The sequence below is a fragment of the Balaenoptera acutorostrata genome, chromosome 9 (genome assembly GCF_949987535.1).
Source record: "Balaenoptera acutorostrata chromosome 9, mBalAcu1.1, whole genome shotgun sequence".
Classification (NCBI taxonomy): domain Eukaryota; kingdom Metazoa; phylum Chordata; class Mammalia; order Artiodactyla; family Balaenopteridae; genus Balaenoptera; species Balaenoptera acutorostrata.
This window is the reverse complement of record NC_080072.1, coordinates 81,054,628-81,081,868: the sequence shown is the minus strand read 5'-3', so window position 1 is coordinate 81,081,868 and position 27,241 is coordinate 81,054,628. Positions and strand designations below refer to the sequence as shown.

At 37.3% G+C, this 27,241-nt stretch overlaps 1 protein-coding gene across 1 annotated transcript in view; it reads left to right on the top strand.

Moving 5' to 3' along the window:
• Positions 1-26,996, top strand: part of TMEM123 (transmembrane protein 123) — a 78,288-nt gene extending 51,292 nt beyond the window's left edge. Inside the window, exons 3-5 of the mRNA XM_007191220.3 lie at positions 20,215-20,565; positions 21,723-21,876; positions 24,414-26,996. Coding sequence (XP_007191282.2) covers positions 20,215-20,565; positions 21,723-21,876; positions 24,414-24,438 — 530 coding nt within the window. The 3' untranslated portion in view covers positions 24,439-26,996. The remainder of the gene's footprint in view (positions 1-20,214; positions 20,566-21,722; positions 21,877-24,413) is intronic.
• Positions 26,997-27,241: the final 245 nt, after the last annotated feature.

Sequence of the window (27,241 nt, the reverse complement as noted above, 5' to 3'; positions counted from 1 at the left end):
TGTATCATACAGTAGGTCTATCTTGAGGAACCTCCATACTGTTTTCCATAGTGGCTGCACCAATTTACATTCTCACCCAGAGAGCACAAGGGTTCCCTTCTGTTCATATCTTTCCCAAGACTTGTTATTTTTTGTCTTTTTGATAATAGCCATTCTAACAGGAAGTGTTATCTCATTGTGTCTCTGATTTGCATTTTCCTGATGATCAGTGATGTTGAACACTTTTCATATATCTGTTGTATGTCTTCTTTGGGAAAATGTCTATTCAGATTCAGTGCCTATTTTTTAAATGAAATTACTGGTTTTCTTGCTATTGAGTTATATGACTTCTTTATATAATTTGGATACTAACTGCTTAACAGATATATGATTTGCAGATATTTTCTCCCATTCAATAGGTTGCCTTTTCATTTTGTTGATGGTTTTGTTTGCTGTGCAGAAGCATCTTAGTTTGATGTAGTCCCACTTGTTTATTTTTGCTTTTGTTGTCTCTGCTTTTGGTGTCAATCCCAAAAATCATAGCCAAGACTTATGTCAAGGACTTTACCACCTATTTTTTTTAGATGTTTTATGGTTTCAGGTCTTACATTAGGTACTATTAAGTCTTTACCCCATTTTGAATTAATGCTTTGTGTGTGGTGTAAGATAGCAGTTCAGTTTTATTCTGTTGCATATGGCTGTCCGGTTTTCCCATCTCCATTTATTGAAGAGATTGGTCTTTCCCCCATTGTATATTCTTGGCTTCTTTGTCATAAATTAATTGACCATATATGTGTGGTTTCTGGGCTCTGTGTTCTGTTCTGTTGATATATATGTCTGTTTTTATGCCAATACCATACTGTTTTGATTACTATAGCTTTGTAATTATAGTTTAAATTTAGAAAGTGTGATGCCTCCAGCTTTGTTTTTATTTCTCAAGATTGCTTTGGCTACTTAGGGACTTTTGTGATTCCATACAAATTTTAGGATCATTTGTTCAATTTCTGTGAAAAATACCATTGGAATTTTTATAGAGATTGCATGGACTCTGTAGATTGCTTTGGATGGTGTGGATATTTTAACAATGTTCTTCTAATTCGTGATCAAAGAATATTTTTCCATTTATTTGTGTCTTTAATTCCGTACATCAATGTCTTATAGTTTTCAGTGTACAGGTCCATTACCTACTCGGTTAAATTTTTTCCTAGGTATTTTATTCTCTTTCATGCAATTGTAAATGGGATTGGTTTCTTAATTTCTCTTTGTGATAGTTTGTTATTAGTGTATAGAAATGCAGTAGATTTTTGTATGTTGATTTTGTATCCTGAAACTTTATTGAATTTGTTTATTAGTTCTAACAGTTTCTTTGTGGAGTCTTTAGGGTTTTCTATTTATAACACCATGTTATTTGCAAATACTGACAATTTTACTTCTTTTTCTCTAATTTGGATGCCTTTTATTTCTTTTTCTTGCCTAATTGCTCTGGCTAGGACTTCCAATACTGTGTTGAATAAAAGTGGTGAGAATGGGCATCCTTGTCTTGTTCCTGATTTTACAGGAAAAGTTTTCAGCTTTTCACTGTTGAGTATGATGTTACCTGTGGGCTTGTCATGTATGGCCTCTATTATGTTGAGGTACATTCCTTCTATACCCACTTTGCAGAGAATTTTTATCATAAATGTTGAATTTTCTTAAATGCTTCTTCTGCATCTAATGAGATAATCATGGTTTTTATCCTTCATTTTGTTAACGTGGTATATAACATTGATTTGCAGATGTTGAACCATGCTTGCATCACTGGAATAAATCCCACTGAATTATGGTGTATGATTCTTTTCATGTATTGATGAATCTAGTTTGCTAATATTTTGTTAAGGATTTTTGCATCCATATTCATCAGGGTTATTGGCCTGTAATTTTCTTTTGTTGTGGCATCCTTGTCTGATTTTGGTATCAAGGTAATGCTGACCACTTAAAATTAGTTTTGAAGTCTTATCTCTTCTGCTTTTTTGGAAGAGTTTTAGAAGGATTGGTATTAATTCTTGAATATTTGGCAGAATTCACCAGTGAAGCTGTCCTGTCCTGGACTTTTGTTTGCTAGGAGGTTTTTGTTTTGTTTTGTTTTTTGTTTTTTTAGTTAGTTTTTTTTTTTAATTTTGTATTTTGTTTTATTTTTTTATACAGCAGATTCTTATTACTCATCAGTTTTATACGCATCAGTGTATACATGTCAATCCCAATCACCCAATTCAGCACACCACCATCCCCAGCCCCCCGTGGCTTTCCCCCCTTGGTGTCCATACATTTATTCTCTACATCTGTGTCTCAACTTCTGCCCTGCAAACCGGTTCATCTGTACCATTTTTCTAGGTTTCACATACATGCGTTAATATACGATATTTGTTTTTCTCTTTCTGACTTACTTCACTCTGTATGACAGTCTCTAGATCCATCCACGTCTCAACAAAGGACTCAATTTCGTTCCTTTCTATGGCTGAGTAATATTCCATTGTATATATGTACCACATCTTCTTTATCCATTCGTCTGTAGATGGGCATTTAGGTTGCTTTCATGTCCTGGCTATTGTAAATAGTGCTGCAATGAACATTGGGGTTGCATGTGTCTTTTTCAGTTATGGTTTTCTCTGGGTATATGCCCACTAGTGGGATTGCTGGATCATATGGTAATTCTATTTTTAGTTTTTTTAAGGAACCTCCATATTGCTCTCCATAGTGGCTGTATCAATTTACATTCCCACCAACAGTGCAAGAGGGTTCCCTTTTCTCCACACCCTCTCCAGCATTTGTTGTTTATAGATTTTCTGATGATGCCCATTCTAAATGGTGTGAGGTGATACCTAATTGTAGTTTTGATTTGCATTTCTCTAATAATTAGTGATGTTGAGCAGCTTTTCATGTGCTTCTTGGCCATCTGTATGTCTTCTTTGGAGAAATGTCTATTTACGTCTTCTGCCCATTTTGGGATTGGGTTGTTTGTTTCTTTAATATTGAGCTGCATGAGCTGTTTATATATTTTGGAGATTAATCCTTTGTCCGTTGATTCGTTTGCAAATATTTTCTCCCATTCTGAGGGTTGTCTTTTCGTCTTGTTTATGGTTTCCTTTGCTGTGCAAAAGCTTTGAAGTTTCATTAGGTCCCATTTGTTTATTTTTGTCTTTATTTCCATTACTCTAGGCGGTGGATCAAAAAAGATCTTGCTGTGATTTATGTCAAAGAGTGTTCTTCCTATGTTTTCCTCTAAGAGTTTTATAGTGTCCGGTCATACATTTAGGTCTCGAATCCATTTTGAGTTTATTTTTGTGTATGGTGTTACGGAGTATTCTAATTTCATTCTTTTAACATGTAGCTGTCCAGTTTTCCCAGCACCACTTATTGAAGAGACTATCTTTTCTCCATTGTATAGCCTTGCCTCCTTTGTCATAGATTATTTGACCATAGGTGTGTGGGTTTATCTCTGGGCTTTCTATCTTGTTCCACTGATCTATGTTTCTGTTTTTGTGCCAGTACCCTATTGTCTTGATTACTGTAGCTTTGTAGTATAGTGTGAAGTCAGGGAGTCTGATTCCTCCAGCTCCCTTTTTTTCCCTCAAGACTGCTTTGGCTATTCGGGGTCTTGTGTGTCTCCATACAAATTTTAAGATTTTTTGTTCTAGTTCCGTAAAAAATGCCATTGGTAATTTGATAGGGATTGCATTGAATCTGTAGATTGCTTTGGGTAGTATAGTCATTTTCACAATATTGATTCTTCCATTCCAAGAACATGGTATATCTCTCCATCTGTTGGTATCATCTTTAATTTCTTTCATCAGTGTTTTATGGTTTTCTGCATAAAGGTCTTTTCTCTCCCTAGGTAGGTTTATTCCTAGGTATTTTATTCTTTTTGTTGCAATGGTAAATGGGAGTGTTTCCTTAATTTCTCTTTCAGATTTTTCATCATTAGTGTATGGGAATGCAAGAGATTTCTTGGCATTAATTTTATATCCTGCAGCTTTACCAAATTCATAGATTAGCTCTAGTAGTTTTCTGGTGGCATTTTCAGGATTCTCTATGTATAGTATCATGTCATCTGCAAACAGTGACAGTTTTACTTCTTCTTTTCCAATTTGTGTTCCTTTTATTTCTTTTTCTTCTCTGATTGCTGTGGCTAGGACTTCCAAAACTATGTTTAATAATAGTGGTGAGAGTGGACATCCTTGTCTCGTTCCTGATCTTAGAGGAAATGCTTTCAGTTTTTCACGATTGAGAATGATGTTTGCTGTGGGTTTGTCATATATGGCCTTTATTATGTTGAGGTAGGTTCCCTCTATGCCCACTTTCTGGAGAGTTTTTATCATAAATGGGTGTTGAATTTTGTCAAAACCTTTTTCTACATCTATTGAGATGATCATATGGTTTTTATTCTTCAATTTGTTAATATGTTGTATCACATTGATTGATTTGCGTATATTGAAGAATCCTTGCATCCCTGGGATAAATCCCGCTTAACCATGGTGTATGATCCTTTTAATGTGTTGTTGGATTCTGTTTGCTAGTATTTTGTTGAGGATTTTTGCATTTATATTCATCGGTGATATTGGTTGCTAATTTTCTTTTTTTGTAGGATCTTTGTATGGTTTTCATATCAGGGTGATGATGACCTTGTAGAATGAGTTTAGGAGTGTTTCTTCCTCTGCAGTTTTTTGGAAGAATTTGAGAAAGATGGGTGTTAACTCCTTTCTAAATGTTTGATAGAATTCACCTGTAAAGCCATCTGGTCCTAGACTTTTGTTTGTTGGAAAATTTTTAATCACAGTTTCAATTTCATTACTTGTGATTAGTCAGTTCATATTTTCTATTTCCTCGTGGTTCAGTCTTGGAAGTTTATACCTTTCTAAGAATTTGTCCATTTCTTCCAGGTTGTACATTTTATTGGCCTAGAGTTACTTTTAGTAGTCTCTTAGGATGCTTTGTATTTCTGCAGTGTGTGTTGTAACTTCTCCTTTTTCATATCTAATTTTATTGCTTTGAGTCCTCTCCCTCTTTTTCTTGATGAGTCTGGCTAATGGTTTATCAATTTTGTTTATCTTCTCAAAGAACCAGCTTTTAGTTTTATTGCTCTTTGCTATTGTTTTCTTTGTTTCTATTTCATTTATTTCTGCTCTGATCTTTATGATTTCTTTCCTTCTGCTAACTTTGGATTTTGTTTGTTCTTCTTTCTCTGGTTCCTTTAAGGTTAGATTGTTTATTTGAGATTTTTCTTGTTTCTTGAGGTAGGCTTGTACAGCTATGAACTTCTCTCTTAGAACTGCTTTTCCTGCATCCCATAGGTTTTGGATCATCGTGTTTTCATTGTCGTTTGTCTCTAGGTATTTTTTGATTTCTTCTTTGATTTCTTCAGTGATCTCTTGGTTATTTAGTAACATATTGTTTAGCCTCCATATGTTTGTGTTTTCTATGTTTTTTTCCCTGTAATTCATTTCTAATCTCGCAGCATTGTGGTCAGAAATGATGCTTGATATGATTTCAATTTTCTTAAATTTACTGAGGCTTGATTTGTGACCCAAGATGTGATCTCTCCTGGAGAACGTTCCGTGTGCACTTGAGAAGAAAGTGTAATCTGCTGTTTTTGGATGGAATGTCCTATAAATATCAATTAAATCTATCTGGTCTGTTGTGTCATTTAAAGCTTCTGTTTCCTTATTTATTTTCATTTTGGATGATCTGTCCATTGGTGTAAGTGAGGTGTTAAAGTACCCCACTATTATTGTGTTACTGTCGATTTCCTCTTTTATAGCTGTTAGCATTTGCCTTATGTATTGAGGTGCTCCTATGTTGGGTGCATATATATTTATAATTGTTATATCTTCTTCTTGGATTGATCCCTTGATCATTATGTAGTGTCCTTCCGTGTCTCTTGTAACCTTCTTTATTTTAAAGTCTATTTTATCTGATATGAGTATTGCTACTCCAGCTCTCTTTTGATTTCCATTTACATGGAATATCTATTTCCATCCCCTCACTTTCAGTCTGTATGTGTCCCTAGGTCTGAAGTGGGTCTCTTGTAGACAGCATATATATGGGTCTTATTTTTGCATCCATTCAGCAAGCCTGTGTCTTTTGGTTGGAGCATTTAATCCATTCACGTTTAAGGTAATTATCGATATGTATGTTCCTATGACCATTTTCTTAATTGTTTTGGGTTTGTTTTTGTAGGTTCTTTTCTTCTCTTGTGTTTCCCACTTAGAGAAGTTCCTTTAACATTTGTTGTAGAGCTGGTTTGGTGGTGCTGAATTCTTTTTGCTTTTGCTTGTCTGTAAAGCTTTTGATTTCTCCATCGAATCTGAATGAGATCCTTGCCAGGTAGAGTAATCTTGGTTGTAGGTTCTTCCCTTTCATCACTTTAAGTATATCATGCCACTCCCTTCTGGCTTGTAGAGGTTCTGCTGAGAAATCAGCTGTTAACCTTATGGGAGTTCCCTTGTATGTTATTTGTCATTTTTCCCTTGCTGCTTTCAATAATTTTTCTTTGTCTTTAATTTTTGCCAGTTTGATTACTATGTGTCTTGGTGTGTTTCTCCTTGGATTTATCCTGTATGGGACTTGCTGCACTTCCTTGACTTGGGTGGCTATTTCCTTTCCCATGTTAGGGACGTTTTCGACTATAATCTCTTCAAATATTTTCTCGGGTCCTTTCTCTCTCTCTTCTCCTTCTGAGACCCCTATAATACGAATGTTCTTGCATTTACTGTTGTCCCAGATGTCTCTTAGGCTGTCTTCATTTCTTTTCATTCTTTTTTTCTTTATTCTGTTCCGCAGCAGTGAATTCCACCATTCTTTCTTCCAGGTCACTTATCCATTCTTCTGCCTCAGTTATTCTGCTATTGATTCCTTCTAGTGTAGTTTTCATTTCAGTTATTGTACTGTTTATCTCTGTTTGTTTGTTCTTTATTCTTCTCGGTATTGGTTAAACATTTCTTGCATCTTCTTGATCTTTGCCTCCATTCTTTTTCTGAGGTCCTGGATCATCTTCACTATCATTATTCTGAATTCTTTTTCTGGAAGGTTGCCTATCTCTACTTCATTTAGTTGTTTTTCTGGGGTTTTATCTTGTTTCTTTATCTGGTACATAACACTCTGCTTTTTCATTTTGTCTGTCTTTCTGTGAATGTGGTTTTTGTTCCACAGGCTGCAGGATTGTAGTTCTTCTTGCTTCTGCTGTCTGCCCTCTGGTGGATGAGGCTATCTGTAGGAGGTTTTGATTACTGATTCAACCTCCTTATTGGTCTATTCAGATTTTCTATTTCTTCATGATTCAGTCTTGGAAGGTTTTATGTTTCTAAGAATTTATCTGTTTCCCCTAGGTTGTCCAATTTGTTTGCATATAATTGTTCATAGTAGTCTCGGAAAATTCTTTGTATTTCTGTGGTATCTATTGTGATGTCACCTCTTTCAATTCTGACTTTAGCTGAAAGTTTGTCCATTTTTTGTTTATCTTCTCAACGAGGTGGCTCTTGATTTCATTGATCTTTTCTATTGTCGTTTTAGTCTCTATTTCATTTTTCTACTCTGATCTTTGTTATTTTAATTCTTCTACTAACTTTGAGTTTCGTTTGTTTTTTTTTCTAGTTTCTTTAGTGTAAGGTTAGATTGTTTATGTGAGATTTTTCTTGTTTCCTGACGTCGGCATTTATAGCTGTGCACTTCCCTGTTAGAATTACTTTTGCTGCATCTCATAAGTTTTGGTATGCTGTATTTACATTTTCATTAGTCTTAAGGTATTTTTTGTTTCCTCTTTGATTTCTTCTTTGACCCATTGGTTGTTCAGTAACATGTTGTTTAATTTCCACATATTTGTGCATTTTCCAGTTTTCTTCTTGTAAGTGAATTCTAGTTTCCTACCATTGTGGCTGGAAAAGATGCTTGATATTATTTTAGTCTTCTTAACTTTGTTAAGACTTGTTTTCTGGCCTAATATATGATCTATCCTGGAGAATATTCCATGTGCACTTGAGAAGATTGTGCATTCTGTTGCTTCTTGGTTGAAATGTTCTGTATATATCTGTTAAGTCTCTATGTTCTAACATGTCATTTAAGGCCAATGTTTCCTTATTGATTTTCTGTCTGGATGATCTATCCATTGATGTAAGTGGGGTATTAAAGTCCCTCATTGTTATTGTATTGCTGTCTTTTTCTCCCTGTAGGTCTGTTAATATTTGCTTCATATATTTAGGTGTTCCAATGTTGGATGCATAAATATTTACAAATATTTTCTTATTTGTTCGACACCTTTATGTGATGCCCTTCTTTGTCTCTTATTAATATCTTTGTTTTAAAGTTTATTTTGTTTGATGTAAGTATAGCTACCCCAGCTTTCTTTGTTTCTGTTTGCAGGGAATATATTTCTCTATCCCCTCTCTTTCGGTCTCTGTGTCCTTGTATCTGAAGTGAGTCTCCCGTAGGCAACATATAGATGGTTGGGTTTTTTTAATCCACTCTGTATCTTTCACTGGGAAAATTTAGCCCATTGACATTTAAAGTAATTGTTGATAGCTATGGACTTACTTCCATTTTGTTAATTGTTTTCTGGCTGTTTTGCAGGTCCTGTATTCCTTTCTTCTTCTCTTGTTCTCTTCTTTGTGGTTTGATGGCATACTTTAGTGGTATGCTTAGATTCCTTTATGTTTTGTGTATCTACTATAGGTGTTTTTCTTTGTGGTTACCATGAAGCTTACATATAAGAACTTATTTATAAGTCTGTGTTAAGCTGGTAACAGCTTAAATTTAAATAGGTTCTAAAGCTCTACAGTTTTGCTCTCCCCACCCCCACGTTTTATGTTTTTGATGTCACATTTACATCTTTTTATCTTGTGTATTCTTCAACTAATTATTATAATTATAGTTATTTTTATTAGTTTTGTGTTTTAATCTCCATACTAGCTCTATAAGTGATTAATCTACCACCTTTACATTAGATTATTCTGAATTTTACCTTTACTAGTGATACTTATTCTTTAATATGTTCTCTGTTACTGATTAGCACCTTCTTGTTTCAGCTTAAAGAAGTCCCTTTAACATTTCTTATAAGGCCAGTTTAGTGGTGAACTCCTTTAGCTTTTGCTTTTCTGGAAAAACTCTTTATCTCTCCTTCAATTCTGAATGCTAACTTCGCCAGATTGAGTATTCTTGGTTGACAGGTTTTCCTCTAAGCACTTTGAATATATTGTGCCACTCCCTTCTGGCCTGCAAAGTTTCTGCTGGAAAATCTGTTAGTTTTATGAGGATTCCCTTATATGGAATAGGTTGGGTTTTTTTCTTGCTGCTTTTAAGATTTTCTCCTTGTCTTTATCTTTTGACACATTAATTATAATGTGTCTTGATGTGGGTCTCTCTGGGTTCATCTTATTTGGAACTCTCTGGTTTTCCTGGATCTGGATATCAGTCCCTCCCCAGGTTGGGGAAGTTTTCAGCCATTATTTTCTTTCAATAAATTTTCTACCCCTTTCTCTCTTATTTTCCTGGGACCCTTATAATGCGAATGTTGGTCTGCTTGATGTTGTCCTATAAGTCCCTCAAAGTATCTTCGATTTTTTTTTCCACTCTGTTTCCTTTTTGCTGCTTTGATTGGGAGAGTTCCACTGTCCTGTCCTTGAGTTCACTGATCCTTTCTCCTGCTTTATCTAGTCTACTGTTGAGCCCCTTTAGTGTATTTTTCAGTTATTGTATTCTTCAGCTCTGTGACTTCTTTTGATACTTTCTTATATTTTCCCTTTATTGAAGTTCTGACTGTATTCATTCATTCTTCTCCCAAATACGGTGAGAATCTTTATGACAGTTATTTTGAACTCTTTATCAGGTAAATTACTTATTTTTGTTTCATTAAAGTCTTTTTCTGACGTTTTATCTTGTTCTTTCCTGTGGAACATATTTCTCTGTTTCTTCATTTTCCTTGATTCTCTGCGTTGGTTTTTATGCATTAGATAAAACAGCCACCTTGCCCAGACTTGAAGGAGTGAGTCCATGTAGGAGATGAATCTTATTGTTCAATCCTGCTCTAGCTCTTGGTTGTGTCTCAAACTTTTTTGATTGTTAAGTAATCTATTTTGTTTTTAATGGATGCTAGTAGCTGAGGGTATGCCAAGACCTGTCAGTGTAGGAGAGGATCTCAGTCAGCACCTAGACTAAGCCTGCTTGGAAGCTAAACCCTCAGGTAACAGCTTTCAAAGTATGCAAATATATACAGTTCTCTGGGACCACAAACATAAGTCCCACTGGCAGCTAGAGCCAGGTGATCTGGAGGTGTCCCCTGGGCAGCATCACAAAATTGGTGCCTCAGAAAAATGTACAGCCTCCTTTCCTGAAGATCCCAGAGACCTGGAATGAGGCAAAGGGAGAGTGCAAAGAAGGTGTCCCCTGGCCTCCATTCCCTGAGAGCGCCTTTGTAGGCCTCTAAAAGTGTGCCAAACCCAAAGCCTGCCCCTCAGGCCAAAGCTCCTGGACAAGCAAATAGGCCTCTCTCTCAAAAAGATCTGCTATCTGCACAGTTCTCTGGGGATGGCAGCCAGCCAAGAACTACCTTTGCATTTGTTACAGCCCCGTGGGACCTAGGAACACAAGCCCCCCTGGCCTCCAGAGCCAGGCAATCAAGTGCATCCCCTGGCAGTGGGGGGGTGTGGGGGGGCAGCCACAGAAAACAGGGCACCAGACACATGTACAAGTCCACTCCAGGATACACTGGTGCTCTGGAGTGTGGCAGAGGGAGAACATGAAGATAGCACCCACCCCCTAGGTCTCTGGAAAGGATTGTGGTCAGCCCTTAGATGTGTGTTTAATTAGAAGCCTGTCCCTCAGACCTAGACGATAATAGGCCTCTTTCACAGAAAGGCTGAGCTCCTGGGTCTGTTGCCTCTTGCTGTGTCCTGGGGGGTGGTAGCTGGTTGAGAGTTCTTTCTCTGTTGGTTACAGGCCTATGGAACTTGTGAGCATATACCCTGCTGGCCACCAGAACCACTCATTCTAAAGGTATCCCCTGGCAGCAGCCACAAAAATTGGGGCACCAGAGATGGGCATAGACTCCTTTCTGGGAGATACTGGTGAGCTGGAGTGAGGGAGAGCACAAAGATGGTGCCCGCCAGCCTCTGTCCCTACAGGGTGCCCCAGTAGGCCCTTAGACGTGTGTTAGATTAGATTCCTTCTGCTCATACCAAACTTCAAGATTAGCAAATGAGCCTCTTTCACATAAAGTCTGGGTGCCTCTCAATTGACTGCCTCTGAGCTGGTCCTTGGGGTGGGTGAGTCTGAAGATGAGTGCCCTTTAAGAGCCATTTCTCAGTTGGCTATGGCCTTGGGGGGTCTCATGGACATGGCCCCATTGGTTTTCAAAGCTAGGTGTTTAGAGGGCTCACCTCTCAGGTGCAAGTCTTAAAAGTCGGGTGCCTGATGTGGGGTTCAAACCTGTCACTCCTCAGGGAGAAGCCACGGGTTTTGAGTTCCCTTCTGATTGTGTGTCCTTGCACCAGGTTGGGGGCAGGAGTGGGTTGCAGAGTTTATGGCGAGATTGTGTCAGTCTCTCCTACCTGCCTCAATGTTGGTTTTTTCTCATTTGCCCGATGTGTAGGAGTCACTCAGCCAGTTTTGGGGTGTCTTTTTTTCCCAGAGGAAATTGTTGTGTAATTGGCTGTAGATTCAGTGTGTCTATGGGAAGAGGTGAGTTTAGGATCTTCTGGTGTCACCGTCGTGAACCAGAACCACTCGTCCCCTTTTTGCTGGTTAGTAGTTGTATACTATGTTTCTTTCCTATACCTTCACTTTCAATACTTTTCAGCTTTTTGGAATCTTAATTTTAAGATATATCGCTTATGAACAGTTCATAGTTTTTCTATCCAGTTGATAATCTTTGTCTTTTACATGGCCTGTTTTGTACATTTAATATAACTTCAGTGTAATTTCTGGGCTGGACCAGGAACAGTAATAGGATTTCACCAGGTAAAGAATGGGTGGGAAGCATCCCAGGCAGAGGAAGTAATATAACAAAGCAACAGAAATAAAGAAGTAAACTGCATAGGGAAAGCTGAGTAAATCTGCTGGGGCAGAAAAGAGTAGCAGAAGATTAGGCAGCAGAGGAGACCGTGGCCTTGTCATCATGGTGAAGAGATAGCTTTTGGCCTTCCCTCCTTGCATAGTGTGGAGCACATGCTAGAAGTGATCGAGTTCTTCCAAAACTGTGCCTGGCACTTCTGTAGAGTAAAATGAAAATACAAGATGTAGTTCTTGCAATTAATAACCAACTAATTCCATTAAAAAGGTAAGATAACACAATTAAGAGTCCAGAAAAAGGCAAAATAAGGAGATAAATAATAAAATAAAGTTAAAAATAAAAGGAGATATCTGGGAAGGATTGCATCTTTCTTGTGTCTGCAGAGCCTCCTAGCGTTGTTCTTGGCACTGAGAAGGTATTGGGTTGGCCAAAAAGTTCGTTCCAGTTTTTCTGTGACATCTTAGGGGAAAACCTGAATGAACTTTTTGGCCAGCCCAATACTAAGTGCTGGGAGGAGTGAGAAGCCAGGCTGACTGGAATGTGTTGGGGAAGAATAGCAGATAGAGTGAATTCTATTCTGTGGAGAGTGAAGATTGCCAGGATGAGAGGCTGGGAAGGTTTGGAGCAGGAACAGAGGAAAAATAATGTCAGCTTGCCTGATGCCCTTGTGAATGTGATTCTTGCCTTATTTATTTATTTATTTTAATTAGCCAGGGTTACGAATTGTGGGCTGGGTCTGTGGTAATGGAATAGAATGGGCAAGACCTATGGCAATACCATAACAAAGCCTGGATATTGTCTACACAGCCCCGGCCAGCTCAGCCTTGGCTGAGTTGGGTTCTGACTGCCTTGAAAAGCCATGCTTCTTTTCTGACCCCCTCTTGCTCAGCTGCTTTCCGTACAGCTCTGGGAATGCACGGGATCGCCCTTCAGAATGAATTTCCTTAAACAAGCCTGGACTGTGTCTCAATTTTTAGTTCTCACTGTCCTTAAGACAGATAATTGCCTTGACTGAAAATGCCTCTTTTAGCTCCCGCCAGAGTTTATATTAAAAGATTTAGGTAGAGTGATGATAGTGTAACAAAATGTGGAAACAGAATTTATTACAGATATACTATAACTTATTTAAAACACCCCAGTTGTTATTTTTCTGTGTTCATATATACAGAGAGAGAGAGAGAGAGTTTTTTTTCCTTTTTTGGAATTTTAATTTTTGAATTTAGAAGTTTAGGAAAGTGTATTTGATTTTCAGAAAATGGACAGCTCTATGATGATACATTTTTTTAAAGCCCAATTTTCTCTTAGATTGTTTTAAATCTAGATTTTTCTTGATTTTTTTAAAAGATAACTTTTTAAGATTTTTTTTCTAATCTATATTTTTCAATTCTGTGGATTTTTGGTCCTCAGGTAATTTGAATTCAAGGAGAATTTTCATAATGAATCTACTGACTTTGTACAATGAGGAAAGGCCCCTTTGCTTTCTAAATAATGAGTACTTCTGGGATTACACTGATACTTAGATTCTCTATAGCAGGGGTCCCCAACCCCCAGGCCACAGACCAGTACCAGTCCGTGGCCTGTTAGGAACTGGGCCGCACAGCAGGAGGTGAGCAGCACGCGAGTGACCAAAGCTTCATCTGTATTTACAACCGCTCCCCATTGCTAGCATTACCACCTGAGCTCCGCCTCCTGTCAGATCAGCGGCGGCATTAGATTCTCATAGGAGCTCGAACCCTGCTGTGAACTGTGCACGTGAGGGATCTAGGTTGCGCACTCCTCATGAGAATCTAATGCCTGATGATCTGAGATGGAGCTGAGGCGGTGATGCTAGCACTGGAGAGTGGCTGCAGATACAGATTATCATTAGCAGAGAGGTCTGACTTCAAAGAGATCATAATAAATCATTTGCTTGCAGACTCATATCAAAACCCTATCAGCAGACTTCCCTGGTGGCGCAGTGGTTAAGAATCTGCCTGCCAATGCAGGAGACATGAATTTGATCCCTGGTCCGGGAAGTTCCCACATGCCGTGGAGCAACTAAGCCCATGCACCACAACTGCTGAAGCCCGCGCACCTAGAGCCCGTGCTCCGCAACAAAGAGAAGCTACCACAATGAGAAGCCCACGTACCACAACGAAAAGTAGCCCCCGCTTGCCGCAGCTAGAGAAAGCCCACGCACAGCAATGAAGACCCAATGCAGCCAATAAATAAATAAATAAATAAATAAATAAATAAATTTTTTAAAAGCCCTATCAGTGAGTGGCAAGTGAAAACAAGCTCAGGGCTCCCACAGATTCTGCGTTATGGTGAGTTGTATAATTATTTCATTATATATTATAACGTAATAATAGAAATAAAGTGCACAATAAATGAAATGTGCTTGAATCATCCCGAAACCATCCCCACCCCCATCCGTGGAAAAGTTGTCTTCCATGAAACCGGTCCCTGGTGTCAAAAAGGTTGGGGACCGCTGCTCTATGGGAAAGAGGTTCTCAAGGTTCTCAGTGTTTAAAAATATTCCAGGAGACACACACAAGACTAGAACTCCTGCAGACTGTACTTAGAATCATAGAACCCTCAAAATGACTCTGTGGCACCAGAAATTTATGATCCATGATCTTAAATAGCTCTGTATTTTTGACAACTATAATAGGAAATGAAAAGCTACTACTATCCCATTTTTAAATAACTGAGATTTTTTTAAAAAATGAATGTGAATTTCCACCTCTGGTTTAAGTGTGTATCTGATACCCCAAAGAAAACAAATCGTCACCCTTAACTTTGAAATATTTAGGTTAAAGGACAAAAATGGCACTTGGTTTGGGGCTCAAGGTTATAAGAGTAAAGAAAGTTATTTCAACACAACATAGTTATACAAAGATACTTGGAATAAATCCAGACTTTGAAGAGGATGAGTACTTTTACTTGGTACTAGGAAAAAACAGGCTGCTTCATAGTGTCCTTGGTCTTGCTGTAATAAGAAGGTGGCCGGCTGGTGTTAATAGAAAAAGGCCTGGAACATCACTTTTTTCTTCTTGGATATTTATATCAATGAACTGAAAATACCTTTAAGAGCATCCTCTTCGATGTGCTGTTATTCAGATGGCAGTGGTGATAATCATGGAAGTAGATCTGACTGACTACTCCTCAGCCTCCTATAAGGGAACTGTGTAGTGCAGCTCCGTAGGAGAGGTATATTCTGTAAAACAAATGCTGAGATACAGAGCAACCATTCATTGAGCAGGTCCTCCATAGGAGGCACTGTGCTAAGTGCTCAATACAAATTATGTCAGTTATTTCTCCCAAACCCTTGTGATATCCCTTTTTATAGATGAAGAAGGAGACTGAATCTCAGAGAGGTTAAGTAACTTGTCTAAGGTAACCCAGCAAGTAAATGGCTGAGCTGATCCAGAGCTTGAGCTCGTTCCCACCATGCCTGAAAAATATCACCAGCACTTGGTAAAGAGAAGAGCTCAGTACATGGAAGTGCGAATTCTGTCATAGAAAAATTGTGCTCCAGGGATAGTTCTCTTATTACAGAACAGGAACGGAGTGCTGATTGGACTGTCTTGAGTATTTTTTCAGCAGTGACAAAACATCAATTCATCCCCATTTGTACTTTCTCTGTCTTGTCCCTTTTGCACCTGAATATGGCAGTTGCTGGGACGGAGGGTGCACGGGTACTCTTACTATAGCCCTTCACTTTGTTTTCCTGTGATTATGTTAGTTGAAACCAAGAGTTAAGGTCAAGAAATTTTTATAGCTCTGAAATCTATAGGTGATCTTAGGTTTCATTTAAGAAGTGTTGAGAGTGGTTTGACAAGTACCGAATGACTTAACTCATCTCACAGTGATTGGTTTCAAGGATCTGTGAAAGGAACAAGCTCAGCACAGCCACTGGCGAGTGCCGTGGCACAGCTGCCTGAAGACGCGTTTTGTTAGCAGTGAAAGAACTGTGGTCCTGAGTGCATTAGTTTGCTAGGGCTGCCACACAAAGGACCACTAACTAGGTAGTGTAAACAGCAGAGATGTATCGTCAGATTGTCGACAGGGTTACTGCCCCCCGAGAGAGGATCTGTCCTGTGCCTCTCGCCTCGTTTCTGGTGTTTTGCTGGCAATCTTTGGCTTTCCTTGGCCTGTTGGAAGCATCACCGTGATCTCTGCCTTCATCTTCACGTGGTGTTCCTCCCGTATGTCTGTCTGCCTCCAAATTTCCCATTTTATAAGGACACCAGGTATTTAAGGCTCATCTTCATAACCTCATTTTAACTTCATTATAATCCTCTGTAAAGATCCTGTCTCCAAATAAGGTCACACCCTAAACTACTGGGGGTTAGGGCTTCAACATATGAATTTTAGGGGGACACATAACACTAAATAAGTGTTAACAACTGTGTGCCACATACACCCCTTCCCGCAGCTCCACTTGCATTAGCTGAGCTGTTATCGATAGTACGTAGGTCCAGTTTATTGAATGAGTTGTATTTAGTAAGGTGTCTCTCCTTTTCAGAATAATACCAAAATAAATTAAACTCTACAATGATTGGAATTTCTCCCTCTGCCAGCCTGGGACTGCTTTGGGTTTGGAACCGACAGTGGGGAATTTGACACTGTCGGCTTCCTTCCTTGCACTGCCTTTCTCCCCCCCCCCCCCCACCCCGCTTCTCCTGGTTTTTACCCTTCCAGGATCAGGCCTAAAGGGGCTTAAGGGGAAAAGCCAGCTGGGATGTTTGCATCTGGCGAAGGCGCCCCCTGGGTGGCGGATGTGGTTCTCTTTGGTAGATTCCAGGGAGACCCTACAGCTGGGGCTTCCCCCTTCAGCTCCCCTGATGCAGTAGGGCCTCCCCTCCAGCTGACCCTCTCACTACACACCCTTGGCCCCTAGCTTTTGGTGTTCCACTTCTCTGCTGGTTATCTTCATCCCTCTGCGCAGAACTCTCTGGGGAGGCTATCTTTTAAGGCAGCCAGCCCCATGCTGGCTATGTTCCGTGGGGCCTGGTTTGGTTCTTGGGAAACATTCACCTTTGCTGTCAGTGGAAATAAGAGTCTACTCCCAGCACAGCCTTTTTTATTTATTTATTTTTTTTATTTATTTTTGGCTGTGTTGGGTCTTCGTTTCTGTGCGAGGGCTTTCTCCAGTTGCGGCGAGCGGGGGCCACTCTTCGTCGCGGTGCGCGGGCCTCTCACTGTCGCGGCCTCTCTTGTTGCAGAGCACAGGCTCCAGACGCGCAGGCTCAGTAGTTGTGGCTCACGGGCCCAGCCACTCCGTGGCATGTGGGATCTTCCCAGACCAGGGCTCGAACCCGTGTCCCCTGCATTGGCAGGCAGATTCTCAACCACTGCGCCACCAGGGAAGCCCCCAGCACAGCCTTTTAAACTCTGCTGACAGGTAGAGACAGCTCAGCCATAGCCTGTCGCCTTTAGAGTTACTTTTCAGGCTTGAGTCAAATCTTGGTCTTTGTCGCTTCAAGTCCAGGAGATTCTGGGCCTGCTTCTTCAGGTGATTCCCTCCGCTTAGTTTGAGGTGAGGGGTTGCGTTCTCCTCTTTTCCTCTGTGGGCAGAGGTGGCGGGGGACACAGAGCACACTTGACACTCTCCAGCAACATACCCTCTTTGGGCCTTTATAACTTGTTTTGTTTTGATTTGATGTTTTTGTACTGTTTTTGATTGAGATATAATTGACATATAACATTATATTAGTTTTAGGTGTACAACATAATGATTTATATATTGCAAAATGATCACCACAATAAGTAACATCTATCATAATATATAATAATGTATATAACATAGAACATCTATTTCGTCATATTTAGTTACAAAATTTTATTTCTTATGATGAGAACTTTCAAGATCTATTCTCTTAAAAACTTTCAAATATACAATACAGTATTATTAACTGTAGTCACCATGTGCTGTACATTACCTCCCCATGACTTATTTATTTTATAACTAGAAGTTTGTACCTTTTGACCACCTTCACTCATGTCACCTACCCTCCACGCCTTTACAACTTCTGCTTCTCAGAGGCAGGGGGAGACTGACTGGCTAAAACAGCAAAGTCAGATAGGGCTAAACCCTTTCCAAACCCTGCATGGAGGCTCTGTTCTTCTGACATCTCTGCAGGCATTCACTGAGCCACGCCCTGGAGGGCACTGGTCAGTAGCTGAACAGTTAAGGGAGAAGGAAGACACCCAGACGTCCATGGTGGGATGGTCTCATTTGCAGAGGAGCACAAATGACCGTTTACTTATATATATACTTATATACAGACAAGGGGTTTGAGTCACAGAATGTGAGTTCTGACCTTGAAGAGAGCATCCTTGCATTGCAGTTATCACAATTAAACATCATGAAACACACCTTAACATAAAACTTATTGGCCTGTTTTGTCAATTTATAGAAAACTTTAGCTGCTTAGGGGTTTCTGTAACGCATTTGGATTTTCTTAGTGAAGAACCAACCTGTCACAGCTCCCTGTTTTTGCCCATGTGACTTCATACAGTATCTCTGAAGAATATCTTATTATGGCAGGGAGAAGAGAGTAGGCTGTGTGTGTGTGTGGAATCCAAAAGCAGCATTGTGTTCATTGTTTTACTCTGCAAAGATCATTCTGTTCTAAAGATATGATATAAATGATGGTTCTTTGCTGTATTTAATTTCATTATAATAGAATTCATTCTCTACATTAAAATAATAGGTGATTATTTCAATGCTAAAGTATATTATATGTCTATAGAGCATTCAGAATTGAATAATAAAAGATTAGTTCAAGTTCATAGCATTCTACTTGAATAATTATGATTTATTCACCTATATAATACAAAAGTACTGATTCCTTTGGTCTTTTTAAAAAATTAGGTAATACTCAGTGGAAGAGATCACACCATAAAGACCCAAAGTTCACAAAATGTGATAGGAATTTAAAGAGTAATAGCAGACGGGCAGATAAGCACTATTAAAACCAGCCTGTAAAATTGAAAATAAATATTTGAATTCTTTGAATAAAAAGTCCAGAATAATTGTGAAAGGGTGATAATGCATGAAGTAATCACTTTTGGTGTGTGACAGCAGCAGTGGGACAGAGAACCTGAAGGCCTTGTGCTGCTGTCACTGGGGGAAAGGAGAAGGCAAGCCCGGTGGGTAATTCTTTCCACTTTAGTTCTTGGCCATAAAGAGTAAAATGGGAGTATATAGGCAACATAACAAACCACTAAACCTGCAAGTAAACTTTGAGACTAGGAAACAAACACAGAAATAAATTACATCCTATTAATAGGGCAAAGAGAGATTTTTCATTCCTTAGATAGTATATACTAAATTATAATAACTAAAGTATCTTTAGTTGTAAACATCAGTTGGGTTGTGGTGTTACAATGAAGATAGAGTATGAAAGAATATTGTTAAGACAGAAAGGTTTGCTTTTGGTCATAGGGCATTTTGTACATATATAGATATTTAGTATTTATCTTGGGTCATAGCACTTATTTATTTATTTATTTCCAATTGTTTGTTTTAAATTAATACCAGTGATTCTCCTTTACAAAATTGGCTTTTGCATTTTTAAAACTTTCAGAAATAATTTTAGAAATACCTTCCCAATGACAGGAAATTATCACCAGTATGAGATTTCCAACTAGCCACGTTCTGTGATGTTGTTTCACTTCCTAATGCACCACAGGAAGCTGGTTTTACTCTTATGAAGAGTATCTCACTCATGCTCACATCCTACTCGGGGGTTAGAAGCATGCAGCTACTGTTTGTCCTCAAAGCTTTTTGGAAGAATGTGGCAGAGAAACCTTAAACTTTAAAAACCCTTTTTATATCCATTGGTTTAATAATCCATTCAGCTAATATTTGTGACATGAAGCATGGAATATTCAGACACAGAGATGGTTAAGACACTGTCCCTGTATCAAAAGAACTCAGTCTTCTGGGTTGAGTTTCATTTTTCCCATACGTTCACAAAAATTTCTTACTTTACGTAAATCCAGGCTTGGTTCCTGTTGAATATTTTACTATTTTGAGACATTTTATGGCTTCTTGCTCTGTAGTGCAAAGCATTAATAAACTAAGTATCTTTCATGATGCTGTGTTTGTTAGACCTTTTTCTTTATGTATGACCACGAAAGTCAGTGAAGTGGCAGCTTAATTATCTAAGTCATAGCTCTGGCTTTAATGTTTCTTCATATTCTTGCAGCCTCACAGGTGCTTTTCAACCAGACAAGTGAATCTTCCAACTTCAGTGTGAAATCATCAAAAACTCCAGTTTCCCCAGTCTCAAAGATGACAGCTACCACCTCGAAACCCATAGCAAAACCATCAACAACTGCAGTTGCCTCAGTCTCAAATAGTGGGACAGCCGCCACCTCAAAACCCATAGCAACGTCTAAAATGATAACACCAGAGGTCTCAACAAATATGACTTCCACCACCTTAAGGTCTACACCCAAAATAACAAGTGTTTCACAAAATACATCCCAGATATCAACATCCACAATGACCACAACCCACAATAGTTCAGTGACGTCTGTTTCTTCATCAGTAACAAGTATGTATAAAAATGGACCTATTTTTCCTATGCTGAAAAAATAGTTGTTAAAATGCCACATTTATATCATTCCATTCTGCAAAAATGTAGAAATTTAGACAATTATTTCTCATTTCCTAAATAAATTAGTTGTAGAGATCAGGAAAAGAGTCAGTTGACTTAGTAACTATCTTGTCCCTTTAAAAAAATTAGCTTCCAACTTAACCATGCCAAATAATGACTGTATGAGATCCATCTGTAAATAAATAATTTATTCTAACATGGGATTTTATTTTGCATGGTTTGAAAACTTGTCATACCTTTAACTCTTTGAACCTCATTCTAGAAAGGAATTAGGCAGGCTCAGTCTCCATGATTTCTAAACCTAAATCATGTAGAACTTTGGTTTTAATTTACTTGTGCCATAAAGATATTTTTTAATGGTATTAGATATAGTCACATATGTAGTATTAGTCTCAGCACTCATTATTTTTTTGCATTTGTTTAAAATATAATGCCTGTGAAACCATGAATTCAAAAACCTTAAGATTCTCTTTTAAGTTATCCAAAGTTGAAGTTCTGTTTAAAAGCTAGTGATTACATTTATCAGAACAAATAGCAGACTTCATGGTTTCTTTTGTGTGTTTTTATATACTTCTATTCCAAATAGTTTATTTTCTTTATTACTACAATGTATGTATTGAAATCAACTTTAATGTCTCAGGGGCTCTTGACTCCATAAAATTAAAGTAGTTAAAATTCCCAATTTATTCAAAAGGAGAAATTTCAATTAGAAACATTTACTCAAATTGGATCCAGTTTCAAGGTTTCAGCTGTTACCCAGACCTGTTTTGTTTAAGGCATGAACTCTTAAGAAAATTCATAAAAGAATTAACCAAATCTTGCTGCCTCTGAGGTTTTGGTAGACTATCCAAGCCCAGTCTCACCTTAAGATCTTGGGGTTATAGGCACTGGGGGTTTAAGGGATGTGTTGGATCAAGTGAAGAAAACTAGAACCAGGCGGACACTAGACACAAAATCAGCTGGAGAGCACCTTGATGTGCTTAAGATTCCCCCTTGTCCCTAGATCAGCATTCTTACATAGAAATTCAGAATGTTTTAGCTTATTACAATATGTTTAAAAAGCACTAAAGCCTTATTTTTTTGTTTTCTTCTAGTCACAGCAACTATTATTTCTAAGGAAAATAAAGGATCAAAATTTGATACTGGCAGCTTTGTTGGTGGTATTGTATTAACACTGGGAGTTTTATCTTTTCTTTACATTGGATGCAAAATGTATTATTCAAGAAGAGGCATTCGGTATAGAACCATGTAAGTTTTGATTGGCCAGGACTTTTTTATTATTATTAATTCTGTATTTCTGTATTTAAATATCATGACAAAATATCAGAGTAGAGCCAGTGTTCATCTCAGGGATTAATAATTTATAGATTTATGAGTTATATTTCCATTAATCCTCTATGGCCAAAGCAAATTGTTTATGTACAAGCTTGTGATTATAATTATTTGCAAATGCAAATGGATATACCTATAAACATGATTGTATTTTATTAGTGTCATACTTTTTTTTTTTTTTTTACCAGAGACCCAAGTTTAGTCAGTCCTTTTCATTTGCTTATACCTCTAATTGCAAGAAATACCATTATCAGTTCTCCTGAGGCTGTTGACCTAGTGTTACTGACAAACACAAGACACACTAAAATAACATTCTCGATAAAAACGTGATTTTTGCTTTCTGTGACAAAGAAAGTAAAGAAATTCTTCTGACAGCCTCATTTTCCCTGATACTGAGTTGTTAGTATAATATACATTATCAGTTAATCTGTAGTAAAACTGTCTTTTCAGGTGAGCTTTATCAACAAGTCCCCAACAACAAACTATGTCATTCTATAGGTCTGATGGTTTTTGGAGGTATCATCTCCCAATTTTTGTTATTCCAACAAAGTCCTTTTGGTTTTTTCTTTTGAGCCTTATATGTACAAGAGTGAATCCATTCTTTTGATTGTTAATGTATATATAAAATAAATACCATAGAATAGATGACCATTTTCCAAAATTTGTTTAAGTTGTCGTATGCATATGTGTCCCACACAGAGTTTTCATGTCAGAAACACTTGGGAAATACTAATTGAGCAAAATAAAATAGAATAGGTTACTTTACTATAAGAATACTGTAAGCCTTTGATATGTTGATGTACATTATGAATTTTTAGGAGGAGAATATAGTATGAAAATATGTCTCAAATTTTTCATTGAACTAAGAAAACCAGACTTTAAAAAAGTATATTTGAATTGGAAGTTACCTTCCACATACAGTATCCATCATATCGAACTTACTTTAAAAGCGCATCCAGGTGGTGTTTTGTCAGATTACAAGCACATTCAGAAACATTCATTCTTTTCTCTTTTAGATCAACCCGTAAAAGAAAAAAATACATGAAGGAAACTGACTAAACAGAGTTGACTCTAAAAATGCTTTAAAATTTGAAATATTTTTTAAAACCACTGTGTTTCTAGAAATACTTTCATCTGTTTTCTTGGTAAATTTCACCAGTTAAACAGAAGGCACATTTTGATTATAGTAAATTTAATGTAACTCCTTTTTTATAATACCAATATTTATTGATATACTTGAGGCTATAAAATATTGAAGGAATTAAATTTAAATGTGCTGTTTTCATTTTAAAGTGCCTTAACTACGAAGTATATAATTTTAGCTTTATGGACTTTTTCCTCATGTGTACATGACCACATAATGCTGCATGCCCTGTGGAGGACATCAGAGTCCAGAATCCCCATAAGTGTAAGGACAGATCTGTGTGGCATGTAAGGAAGGCAGTGTGACTCTAACAGGAGTCTTATTCATATCAGAACCAGTAGATGGTGAAAACACCATATTTAGTTGAGTCTAAGTACACATTTTTGTTTTTGTGTATTTCCACATTTTAACACCTCTGAAATGGATGTATCTTACAGTCTATGGGATGAGAAAGCATTGTGTTGTAGTTTAATAGGCCATGTTTTTCTTAGTGCTACATTTTTTAAAGAGTGCCTTTTAAAGCCAGTAGTTCCTTTGAAGTTATAAATAATGACATTCCATAAGTAAGGACTTAATATTTGTCCCATTAAGGAACCTGAGACCTTCTATATCTAGTAATTATTAGCATTTCTAGTTTTCATTTATTGGATAATAACACTGATTATAGTGTTAGCTCCTGTGTTTCTTAGAGTTGCATGGAGAGACAGTGGAGTGAAGTGGTAAGAGATGGGGTTTGGGCAGACAGACTTAATTTTGATTCTGGTTTACTGTTGACTAGCAGGGTGCCTACCCATGTTTATATAAATGATGTAGCACAGTGTACAGTGGTCAAGACGAGAGGTCACATGCTTGCTTAGCTTCTGATCTTCTGTGAAATGGAATTGATTGATTAAATAAATAACATTTTATATATATTTTTTAAGTGCCCTCTCTCTGCTTAGGGCTACCGTGATGATTAAATGAGATATGGATGTAAAGTCTGTAGCATAACACCTGGCACATAGAAGATGCTCAAGAAATGATCGTTGTTTTGGTTGTTTTCTTTTTTAAAGAGGGTTATAATAGCTAATTGATGAAAAGTCACACAGCCACTGCAGAGATTTGAGCGTAAGTCCATTTCGCAACCTGAATACACTGCTTGAATCCTTAACCAATACAGTATACCAGGTATTTTTTCTTAAGAAACTTTACACAAAGCAATGACAGTTTTGATTCTGAAGCTTGAAATTTATTACTTAAAAATATGAACTATAAGTAGTTTGATACAAATACAAAACATAAAGTAATTTTAACTTTTGATATATTACAGCGATGAACATGATGCCATCATTTAAGGGACTCCAAGGATCAATGGAAAGAAGATTGATACAACCCTATCAATTAATTTTGATTTATTATTACTTTAGAACAGTATTCTCTTCTTGAAAATATCATAAACAGGCCATGAATATAATATACAATGTATTATATAAATATGTAAAGATTCCTCATGATTGCTAAAGGTAAAAAGGGTTTGATTTGGGTTTTTTAATGAACATACGTAGCATACAGTTAATGCAATGGTTATAATATTCACTTTTAGAAAATATATAGTAACACAAGTCTTGTCCCATTTTTTTGTGGCATTGGTCGCATAGGGCCAGTAATTGGAAAGTATCATCAGTGAAGGGTATGATGCCATGTGGTCATACAAATAAGGAGCTTGTCTTGGCACTCAGGATTTTGATGTCTTTGTTGGTCACACAAAGAACCTCAGTGCTATTAAGAGCTGGATATATCCTAATTACCACTGCCACATAGCAGAAATTATATGAATAAGCCAAGTCTTAAGCATAATTTTAGTTAAAGTGTCTCTTCAGATACTTATTTGGTTTAGAAACAAAACGCGTGCCCTCCCCCACCAAAAAAAAAAAAAGTCAAATAAAACTAGAAACAATACGTGGGCTTATCCCTGTTAGAGAGCCATTGGAGAGCCTGTATTTTTAATAACTTCTTTTGCGCTTTCAAAGGCAGTTGATGTAATTGCCTTTTTTTCCCTCTGTAATTTCAGTAAATTGCAATGTTTAACATAATAATGTTTTAAAGACAGTTATTAGTGTTAAATGATAAGTTAGATTATTTGCTACTGTGAGAATACTGTCACCACTGGAAGTTGCTTTACTTCATGTTCAGCTGTTAATCTTATATTTAGTGAATATTTTTAACAGATGTAGAACTGCTTTCAATGTCTAGAAATGGTTAACATAATGTAAACACACCTAGCCTTAAAAAAAAAAGACTCATATGATTTCCAAAGCAACATTTAGAACTCTCTTTAGTCCAAACGATAGATGAATGCTGTTTATCAGGCCAGGGATTGTGGGGCTCCCCTCAGGCTACTAAACCTATAGGATGAGATTGCCACATTTTCTTGCACTGTCAATGTTACTCAAAGATTTGGGGAAACAGCATTTTTATACTAAGACACCAATGTACTTTGGAATAAATTCGTGTGGAGTTTTTAAGACAGAAAAGTTCCTGCTTCCTTATTTGGGTCCTCTTCCTCCCGTGCTGATGAGGGGAGGCACGTCAGATGTACCATGTTAATGGAGAGGAAGCACGCAATATTGAGGGACACCATTATCAGCCAGCATATTTTGGAGTGTTTTCAGCTTTACAGTTTATATTCCAGCACTCAAAACTCAGGGTCAAGTTTTGACAAAAGAGGTATTTAGTCATACTGTGTACTAAGATATTGCTTCTTCTATCTTAGATGGTCACAGTAAATCACACCAATGTCTGACAGTCCAAAAATGAGCTAAGAAGTCCTAAAAAATATGTCCCTACATTTAATAGGAATTAAATGTAACTTTTGTGATCAGCTTTTGGTTTGCAGAGAATCAAGAATTCTGATATAAAAGGATCATTTCTACTCACTGTGCATTATGGCCAATTGATGTGATGAAAATGAATAATAAAAATTATCCAGAATATGGATATGACAGGATGGATGGATGTGACACGTGGAATGTGGAAGAAATATTAGGAAACACATGTGTTTGCATTAGTTTGAAAAAAGATGTGGGCTGATAAGTTGTATGTTACTAACTTAGCCATAACTGGTCTTTTAAACACTGCTTCATTTCTTTGCAAAATATACTAAAGATACGTTTTATAGAAATGGGGGCTTTCTAAACTTAATTTGTCTCCTGCATTCTTGATATTTCAGTACTTTAAGTCAGTCAGAACTTTGTAGACAGGACTGAACTTTTCTTGAATACTTGTTTCTTAGCACTTTGAAAAATATAAAACCACTTTTTAAGTACTAAATGTCATTATTTGCCTTTAAAGTTTCCTGTGCTTTAGGTTCGAAATATTTTAGTTATGTCTTTTTTCTGTATATAAGTTGTATAATTTGTTACTTTCAAATATCAGTACTTCAATGCAATCAGGTGTTGGGGGTTTTTGGTTTTTTGTTTTGATTTTGTTTTTTGGTTATCTGCAGAAATTGAGGGAAACAGCTATATAAACCAGTATTTCCCTTTGGAGCACATTTCCTAAGCGTAAGTTTATCTTCCTCATTATGTTTACTTCAGCAAATGTTCAGTTTTATTTGCATTCTTTGAGAATGTATTTACTTGAAGATAAAAGCAATTCAGATGTATGTATAAATATTAGGTAGAATTCAACCTGTGATTTTAAAATTTCCTTGGATAATCCATAGAATGAATAATTCAAATACAGATAATGAGAGCTGGCAGTATATTACAGTGATAATTTTGTATTTTTCAGGAAAAAAAAATGTAAAGCAAATTTCTGTTACTTTTTTTTCTTTTTATTACAATGACCAACTTTTGGCATTTTGTTGTTACTGAGATCTATTTTTAGAATAAAATTTTGTTCTTTAAGAGTAGTATGTGGTTTTGCTTCATTTTATCAAACTCAAGAGAAATTAACAAATAGAAAATGCCCAGAGTAAAAAGGCAGACTGTGGGGGCTAAACTGACACTGTAAGTGTGGTTGCCTGGTTCAGCAGCAGCGGGAACATCACCTGGAAACTTGTTAAAAGTGCAAATTCTTGAGTCCCATCCCAAACCTACTGAATCACAAACTCTGGGGTGGAGCCCAGCAGTGTTTTAACAATCCTATCAGGTTATT